Here is a 10,009-nt window from a genome sequence, read left to right as displayed (position 1 = left end):
AACAGATGACCTAAAAGAGCAGTAGAACTTAGAAGAGTAAGATACTTTTTTATGTTGCTATGATACGATGTTAGCAGCTACCGTGTGGTATGTATGGCCCTACAGACTCTATGTTAATCATCAGTAACCATTTCAGTAATGGTACTCGCAGCATAATATGAACTCCGAATATCAATCAGAAGTTAACAGCACGTCAGATATTCAGTAAGTATTACGCAGAAAATTATTTGGTCGACCATTGCATTTCATTGTATTTTACAAGTGACGAAATTCCTGTTTAGTCATCGTTGTCACTGTGAGAAAATGGCTACCACTCAGTGGCTGGAGTCAATCGCAACGGGTTGCTATGACACAGGCATACAAACGTGGATTCTGCTGCGTGCCAAGTGTTCAAATGGATCAAATAGCTGTAAGCACTACGGGGCTTAACATCTGAGGTCATCAGTCCCCTAGACTTAAAACTACTTAAACCTAACTAACCTAAGGACATCACATACATCCATGCCCTAGGCAGGATTCAAACCTGCGACCGTAGCAGCCGCGAGGTTCCGGACTGAAGCGCCTAGAACAGCTCGACCACAGCGGGCGGCGCCAAGTGCTCAAATACTGCAAATCAGCACAGCAATTTCTATTTATGTTACAACGAATGTTTGTAGCTAGCTGCATCTTCTTGTTGCATAAAGAACTAGAAAAGTTTATCTTCCTGATAGTGCTGCTGTCAGGAAAGGAATGGAAGTAACAGTTAGATACCACAACAGATTTAAATTGCTTCACTTAATTTTTATTTCCATCATTAATTGACATGTAATGTATAGGAGTGCATAATCAGTAGATTTTATTTGCCTTAATACATAGGGCTTTTAAGAAATATTTTATTTTAACTACAGTCCAGATCGATAACTTTTAGTTTGAATAAGGAGCCTATCAGGTTTAAATAAAAAGCAAAATAGTGATGTAGACTGTTAGTTGTTAACTCTACCTTTGATTCCAGGCACTTTGTCTAAAATTATCTCATTTTGAATGGTACTGACACAGAAATGTTTAAATTAAGTAGTCATATGGTGACGGTACATTCCTTTTCGTCATTGCATCTCTTTCTATTTGTTTCGACGATCACTACCGTTTCACGCTGACGAGCAGCCGGCATTCGCAGCATAGTCGCACACCCTCAGCTTTGCGTTGTAGTGAAGACCAGCAGGACACTGTGTCAACCAGGCCACTCCAGCCGCGTCACACTTGTAGAAGCTGCCGCAGTCCTCCGGATTGGGCAGCTGAACAGCTTCTTCGGGATTCTCCACGGCTGGACACCCTGGGGCATCGGCCGGAGGATTCGCTGGTTCCTGAATTTCACCGGCTTCGTCTTCAGCGTTGTCTTCTTCTGCTTCCTCAGCCGGTTCTTCGGCAGGCTCTTCAACGGGGCCCGGCCGAGAGCAACCAGCATTCTCTGGGTAATCGCAAACTTTGAGCCTCGCGTTGTACTCAAGACCAGCAGGGCAGGCATTTATCCAGGCCACTCCAGCCGCGTCACACTTGTAGAAGCTGCTGCAGTCCTTCGGATTGGGCAGCTGAACAGCTTCTTCGGGATTCTCCACGGCTGGACACTCTGGGGCATCGGCCGGAGGATTCGCTGGTTGCTGAATTTCACCGGCTTCGTCTTCAGCGTTGTCTTCTTCTGCTTCCTCAGCCGGTTCTTCGGCAGGCTCTTCAACGGGGCCCGGCCGAGAGCAACCAGCATTCTCTGGGTAATCGCAAACTTTGAGCCTCGCGTTGTACTCAAGACCAGCAGGGCAGGCATTTAGCCAGGCCACTCCAGCCGCGTCACACTTGTAGAAGCTGCCACAGTCCTTCGGATTGGGCAGCTGAACAGCTTCTTCGGGATTCTCCACGGCTGGACACTTGGGGGCGTCGGCTGGAGGAGTAACTGGTTCCTCTACTGCGGGACTGTCGTCTTCCGCGGGAGTCTGCTCATCCTGTGCTGGTGGTGGTGGTGGTGGTGGTGGTGGACGCCAGCCGCCGGTGGAGCAGCGAGCCCTCTCAGGGTAGTCGCACACACGCCGCCACGCATTGAACTCCAGACCCGCTGGGCACTGCCGGGTCACTATCCTGCCTGATGGTTCACACTGCAGGAAGCTGCCACAGTCTTGTGGATTTGGGATCGGGCCGGTTGCGTGTGCGCATGAGACGAGTCCAGGTTTCACCTGAAACATGTCATAAAATGTTCATTGCGCCACATTCACTTATTTCACTTCAAGTAGCAGTGGCAAATTGGCAGCGACTTTATTAGTATGTAATCAATCACCAGACATCGTTCTGTGAATGAACCGATATCAAAAAACCGATTTGTTATTCTTTGATATTGTCAGCGGTGGATAAAAACTCTATGCTAAGATTACAAATTTTCTTCTTTGATTATCACTTTCTGCTCGCTACCGAGCCATCTTCAGAGCAATTTAAAATGTTGTTCAGTATGTGTCACTCATTTTATTTCGTCGTATTTTTTATTTAACCAAGGCGCCTTAGTCCTAAAAAAGACGATATGTAATGAGCGTCACACACTGAACAAGATTTTAGATTGATCTGAAGAGGGCTCGGTAATAAACCGAAACCGGTAATCAGAAAACAAAATTTTCAATCTCGACCTAGGATATTTATCCTCACGTTCTATACCAATTTGTGGTGACGTTTCGTGCAAATTCATGTATTTGAAAAGGAACCACCAGTAGTGTGGAACGCACCACGATGAATGAGTTATGGTCTGCTGCCGCGAGGCGAACAGAGTGAATCTGGAGACGTGTTGTAGACCAATGAAGCAACATATCAATACATAAACACAAGCATTTTTTTGAAAAAAAGCGAAGTTATTGAAGTGAGACTGGTTTGAGGCGGCCCACCACGAATTCCTCTAAGCGCCACCCTCTTCGTCACAGAGTATCACTTGCAACTTACGTCTTCAATTATTTGCTGGATGTATTCCTGCCTCTGTCTTCCTCTGCAGTTTTTACCCTACACAGCCTCCTACATTACCATTGAAATTTTCCCCTGATCTCTTAACAAATGTCCTATCATCCTGTTCCTCCTCTTTGTCAGTGTTTTCTATATAATACTATCTCTTCGATTATGCGCAGAACTTCCTTATTCCTTACCTTACCAATCCACCTAATTTTCAACATTCATCTGTAGCACCACATGTCAATCGAAATTCAGCCAGAAGTTAAATTCAGGATGTCATCACAAACAGTCCAGAATACAAGTATTACTGGAAGGTGGCTTTGGATTTCGCGTTGATACGGCGTGTTTACCGATGACAACAGAGAATTGCCATTTGTAAAGCTGGAATGGTCGCAGGATCTGCCAAGAATGGTAAGCTCTCTTGTGATATTCCTCATGACGCGGGCAACAAAACGCATATGCCAGTAGGATAATGCATGATTCCACACTTCCAGAAACTCCTTCAGATATGCATGGATAATTTACTGGCCTGTCCCCCCACCCCCTGATTTATCAACCAAAGAATATGTCTGGGAGGACGTGTAAATTCTACTAGCTTCTAGACCGAAACTTTCGTGAACAGATACAGTATGTGTTATGATGAATTCAGTGGTGGGTTTGTGTTCGTGTTCGGTAGGATAGAAACTCATACTAATGTTGATGACGGGCATCAGTTCTGTAAGAAAAATAGGTTAATCGTTTAGCACCCGTTATGTGATGTACATGATCTACATCTACGTATCTACATATATACTCCGCTAGCCACCAAGCGTTGTGTGGCGGAGGAGACAATTCGCGCCAAAATCATATTCCCCCCCCCTCTCTGTTCCACTCGCGGATCGCGCGAGGGAAAAACGACTGTCTGAACGCGTCAGTACCATTTCCATTATCTTTGAATGATGATCATTACGCGATTTGAAGGTTGGTGGTAATAATATATCTCTACATCCTCGGTGAAGATTGGATTTCGGAATTTAGAGAGCAGCCCCTTCTGTTTAGCGAGTCGTCTATCTGCAAGTGTGTCCCACTTCAAATTTTCTATGAGATTTGTAGCGCTCTCACGATGGCTAAATGTACCAGTCACGAATCTTGCCGCTCTTCTTTGGACCTTCTCAATCTCTTGAATCAGACCCAACTGGCAACGGTCCCATGCAGACGAACAATACTCTAAAACTGGACGAACTAACGTATTGTAAGCTATTTCCTTTGTTGAAGGACTGCATCGCTTCAGGATTCTACCAATAAACCGCAATCTAGAGTTCGCCTTACCCGTTACTTGTGTAATCTGATCATTCCGTTTGAGATCATTTCGAATAGTCACACCCAGATACTTGACGGATGTTACCGCTTCCAAAGACTGATCATTTATTTTGTACTCATACATTAATGGGGATTTTCACCTTGTTATACGCAGTAGGTTACACTTACTAGCATTGAGAGAAAACTGCCAGCCATTACACCACGCGTTTATTTTCTGCAAATCCTCATTGATTTGTGCACAACTTTCGTGTGGTACTACTTTCCTGTAGACTACAGCATCATCGGCAAACAATCTAAGGCCGCTGTCAATACCATCAGCCAGATCATTTATGTAAATCGTAAAAAGCAGAGGACCTGCTACGCTGCCCTGGGGCACACCTGAAGTTACTCTTGTTTCTGTTGAAGTTACCCCGTTCAGGACGACATACTGCTCCCTGTCTGTTAGAAAACTTTCTATCCAACCGCATATGTCATTAGATAGACCGTAAGCGCGCACTTTTTGTGGCAAGCGACAGTGCGGAACTGAATCGAACGCCTTTCTAAAGTCGAGAAATATGGCGTCAACCTGGGAGCCGGCATCTAGAGCCTGTTGTATATCATGCACAAAGAGGGCCATCTGTGTCTCGCATGACCGCTGTTTCCTAAAACCGTGCTGGTTTCTGCAGACGAACTTTTCAGAGTCTAGGAAGGTCATTATGTCTATACAAAATATGTTCCATGATTCTACAACAAATGGATGCCATTTCATAAATATTGGACAGTGCTTCATGATGTAGCACTTTCTATTTCCGTCAGGGATGCTCAAAGTGTGAAATATCGCTCACCAGAATCAAAGTCGACAAACTGCTGAGCCACGCTGGAACTTTATACCACATTTGTTTCAGCAACAAGAAAGAGAATGGGACACAAGAATTTGTACAAATGACTTTTCTGCACTAAACACTTACCGCTTCTCTCGTGTGTAGAGTCGCTGCATCTGCAAAAGACGCCAGCGCCGCCACCAGAGCCGTCACAAGTATCACGAGACCTGCAAAAAGGAAACGGAGCGAAACGATTAGACGGTGCCAGTTCGTGTGAGTAGAGTTCTGTTTCTTTACGCGATGTACCGCACGTAAACGTTCGGTGTGACACGTACATGACTCATGGGCTACTGTGATATCGAAATCGGTTAACGAAACAGTGCAAAACATTTGTGACTTGTATCCCCAGGACCAGAATAGTGAATGTGGTCAAATGCCTTCGGGCGTCTCGTCCTGTACATTTCAGATATGAACCTATCACCCAATACGTTCCGTTATTGTTGTTAAGTCACCCTTCTTCCATAGGAATAATTTGCTTGATTTTGACGAATGTATCAGGTGACAAATCAACGTTCCAGTTGGCGGGTCAGTGGAAAGGAAAGAAGTTTATGCATTAACCACCTCGACTTCGAAGCCTTTACAGATATCGTACAAACTCAGGGTGGGGGAAGAAATCGGTCAGATCCTTTTCAAACGAGACATTCGGACGTTTCTAAGTTTAGGTTTCTCTGGCGTATACTCCTGACTATAGGCTCTTGGGTCACCAGCCGAGTGGCAGAGTTAAGGTATCGCGACGTTTCGACGAACAACATACTCACCGTTTTCTGCTGAAGTGTCGGATAACTGCGGACGTACGACTGTTTATGGATGGGCTGTACCACTATTGTACATTATATATTGAGACTTCTGCAATATCTCGACGCTTCGCCGAATATGATAACATTTGAAACTTCTGTCTCTGTGAGAGAGACTCGAACTCAGGACCTACGCCTTTCACGGGCAAGTAGTAGAGCACTTGCTCGCGAAAGGCATAAGTCCCGAGTTCTAGACTCGGTCCGGGACACAGTTTTTATCTGCCAGGAAGTTTCGTATCAACGCACACTCCGCTGCAGGGTGAAAATTTCATTCTGGTAACATCCTCTAGGCTGTGGATAGCCATGGCTCCACAATATCCTTTCTTCCGGGAGTGCTAGTTCTGCAAGGTCTACAGGAGAGCTTCTGTGAAGTTTAGAAGGTAGGAAACGAACTAGAGGCGTAACTGTAGCTGTAGGGATGGGTCGTGAGTCGTACTTGGGTAGCTCAGATGTTAGAGCGCTTGCCCGCGAAAGGTATAGTTCCCGAGTTCGAGTCTCGGTCCGGCACAGTGTTTTCATCTGCCAGTAAGTTTCATATCAGCGCACTTTCCACTGCAGAGTGAAAATTTCATTCTGGATGGTAACGTCTGTTGGAATATTGCGATAGCTTAATGGTTCCACCATATAAATTTCCATCCCCCCGATGTTTGCCTTAAGCTAACCGAAGAAAACATACCTGTCGACGGCACATGTCGTCTTCCTGAATGCGAGTTCAGTTCCCTATGATGTGTGTCGCTTCGATCGTTCAAGGGCGGTAGGTCATATACGCGGTAGCTCAAGGTTTGACAACAATAAATAGCTTTCCAGTGAATCTAGGTTGCAAATGCGAAGTGGCTTGCGTAAGACTGAATAACGTGGAGAGCTGTATCAAACCAGTCTTTGTGCTCAAACCGAAACAACAACCGTTGCAGAGGTCACTGAGTGTCTGTTCTGCTATTATGCCTGAAAATGGCAACAAAACTTAAGAAAAGTAAGACACTGCTAAGAGTTTTCTCTATGTAGGGAAAACATTGAACTGTCCGAAATGGCCCAAAGTATTGGGAAATCTCACAAAAATTACATGAAATATGAGGGAAGAATAAGAATAGAAAACTGAAAGAGAAATATTAGGATGGAAAAGGGCGTAAGAGAGCTAACCAGCATTTCTTCCCTACTGTTCAATCTTTTTATGGAAGAAGCAACGAGGGAAATGAATGCAGAGTTCAGAAGACCTATTAAAATTCATGGTAGATGGGTATAAACGACCACATTTGCTGATAACATTCTTGTCCCTTGTGAAAATGACGGAAACCTGTAGGACCTGTTGAATATGATTGCCACAAATCAAGGAATTTTAATTCAGAGTAATTCAAAGAAAGAAAAAATACTGTAAAACATAAATGAGATTACAGAAAAATTCACCTGCGAATCAGGCAGTCTCTCAGGAGACGAAGTGGAGATATTTTATTACCTTCCAAGTGTATAGGAAGCAGATGAGAGCAGGCAGAGACACTTGTGCCAAAACCTGTGACTCACTTTGCGAAAGAAATTTCTCAGAAGGTGCGTCGGCTGCACACCAGCATATGGTAGTGATTAGAGGACTTTGGGGACGCCTGGAAAGAAGAGAACGGAATCTTTAGAGGTGTGATTCTACTGAGAAATCGTGAATTGTGCACCTGACATGTGAGCCGCAAAGAAGGCTCAAATGGATCAAATGGCTCTGAGCCTTAACTTCTGAGGTCATCAGTCCCCTAGAACTTAGAACTACTTAAACCTAACTAACCTAAGGACATCACACACATCCATCCCCGAGGCAGGATTCGAACCTGCGTCCGTAGCGGTCGCGCAGTTTCAGACTGTAGCGCCTAGAGCCGCTCGGCCACTCCGGCAGGCCGGAAAGAAGGATGTTGGACAACTGCCCGGTATGGACCACTCCGAAACACGTTGTTCCTCACAAGGTAAGATCTAAAGCCAACCAACGTCTCAGTATCTTCGCCATCAGCAGAGCTTCGCGAACGTCACTCCTGTGGTATGTTATGATGGAATACTCGAAGTTATGGTCCCCTACAATTTGTTGTCGGTCTATGCTTACGTATGCTCGTGCACAGAGTCTGACTTACAATGCATCTACGACAACCATAAGAACAGGCTGCGGCGCATGCGTCATACCACGTGACCATGTTGGTCTTACGAGTGACAGCAACCGTCTCCAGCAGGGAGCGAGGAACTTCTTCAGACGAGTTTAACAATTCTTAGGTGCGCATTTTAATGCAGGCAAGCTCTCTATAGCACACGGCAAAATTAAAACCTTTAGTGGGCACCTTTCCATTGACGGATTGATTTGTGGTGAACCCTGAACGGAACAGAGCGGTTGCGAAGCACTGCGAACAAGGCGATTTGTGCGATGCTACAAGTTCGTTGTGGGGCCTGTATTTCTTGTGGGCCCCGGTGAGCATTCAGTGACGCTGGGGATCATTTTGCTCACGCAGCACCTCTGTATCATCTAATTTCAAAGAACGAATAGATAGCGTTACAAGCCACATTTGTTTTGTTGCTGTTTATTTAAATATACAACTTGTTTAGAGTGGCTAACATGTTAACTTCAAATATTGGTAACATGCATTTCTCAGTTGTCTGTCCAAGAACTCTCGCTAATAACCACTACACTGCGTGAAAAAATTGACTAAAAGTTAGTTTTGGTGGATTACAGCGAAATACCATCAAAAGGCTCATTAAAAAGGTTAAGCGTTGTATTTCCGTGTTCCGTATGCCCAGCTACATAAAACGACGACATGAACTTGCCTTTCAAAGCTGTAAATTTACTAATATTTACTTTGAACTTTCACTCCGTGCCGTATGTACTAGCACAAGGTGTTGGAGAAAAACTGAAAAACTGCGAATTCTGTTCACGAGACAGTGGTGGTTACCCAGAAGAAACTAGTTAAGTGTTGTAAATCAACAAAAAATGAGACCATTATACTTAAATATGATACATATTGGGAAGCAGAAAGTGTCTAGTGGCTGGGAGTGCTGAACAACGTATTGATTGAAGAGTAAAATATAGGAAAAACCTAACTACTAGTACAAACATGCCGACCGTAGTTCGTTATTACTAACTCTTAAGAACTGTATTCGCCGAAAAATAACTGTAGAAATCTGTTGTACACTCTATACCGTATACTACCAAGTGTCCTTAGCGAAAACAAGTGTTGAAGCAGTGCACGTTCAGGAACTTTAGTCTGCATGACACTGCTCCTCGTCATAATAACTATGGATTTCAAGATTACTTGTAGTCTGAGGCAAGCAACATATTTCACGAGGGGAGGGAGCACTTCTCTTCGTAGCGTGCCCTAAACAAAGTGAGCTAGAGAAACGATACGCATTAATGACTCCGTCTTGATGCCAGATTTATACATAGGAAATTTCCTTCATAACGAACAACAGTATCAAAATTCGTCACTTCTACATCACTTTTATTACATTTTATTTTTTCGGTAAATCTGTGATAGAGAATAGCAAGCAGAAACTCAGCTTAAATCGCACAGAAACACTGAGACACCCTGAAAGCTGTGGCAACGGTACTCACCTCCCATGTTGTCAGCTGTTGTTCGATGAAGGTGGCTCAGTGTCCGTTCGCGCGCGCTTAAATACATGTCTGCTGTACACGTGCTCTCCGCCGGATTCCGAGGTTTGTGTTCTGGGAACGACGGGCTTCGTCGTTACAGATTATACTGTGTTTAATACTATTTAATCCCTTTATCTAAGCAGCCGACGGCAGTGACTGATCTCGCTTGGAGTTTTGTACCGCCCACTGAACGCCGCAGTAATAACAAATTTCACATTGCAACCGATAACATAGTTTCACTTGCATTGTTTCTGGATGCGTAAGAGCACTTAAATCATGGCGTAGGAGGCACCTAAGTCTTTTATTACGAGGGCTCAGCCCGATGAATCCAAAGTTCTAAACTTTTTTGATTGTCGGAACAACAATTCACATAATGCACTTTCATTTATGCAGCGTCGATACTCATATATTTACTGTAGTATGCTTCCTCCGCAACATCCGTTACTACTGCCTCTACCTACTATTACATATCTTTATACACAGTCGAACGAGCTGCTGTGGTG

The 10,009-nt window shown here is 44.4% G+C and overlaps 1 protein-coding gene across 1 annotated transcript; it reads right to left on the bottom strand.

Moving 5' to 3' along the window:
- Window positions 1–773: 773 nt before the first annotated feature.
- LOC126191074 (fibrous sheath CABYR-binding protein-like) lies at window positions 774–9,530 on the bottom strand. Its single transcript, XM_049931793.1, has 3 exons — window positions 9,468–9,530; window positions 5,196–5,275; window positions 774–2,198 (listed from the first exon to the last, which is right to left on the bottom strand). Exons 1-3 carry the CDS (start codon window positions 9,472–9,474, stop codon window positions 1,125–1,127), a joined length of 1,161 nt encoding a protein of 386 aa, XP_049787750.1. The 5' UTR covers window positions 9,475–9,530; the 3' UTR covers window positions 774–1,124.
- Window positions 9,531–10,009: the final 479 nt, after the last annotated feature.

Source organism: Schistocerca cancellata, chromosome 6, assembly GCF_023864275.1.
Source record: "Schistocerca cancellata isolate TAMUIC-IGC-003103 chromosome 6, iqSchCanc2.1, whole genome shotgun sequence".
NCBI lineage: Eukaryota > Metazoa > Arthropoda > Insecta > Orthoptera > Acrididae > Schistocerca > Schistocerca cancellata.
The sequence above is the reverse complement of the archived record's forward strand: the minus strand, read 5'-3'. Positions and strand labels throughout refer to the sequence as shown.

Excerpts from the sequence above, each read along its gene's own strand:
- LOC126191074 (XM_049931793.1), bottom strand. Across the intron at positions 2,199-5,195 it reads CTCTACACACGAGAGAAGCG|GTGAAACCTGGACTCGTCTC; the intron begins GTAAGTGTTTAG and ends GACATGTTTCAG.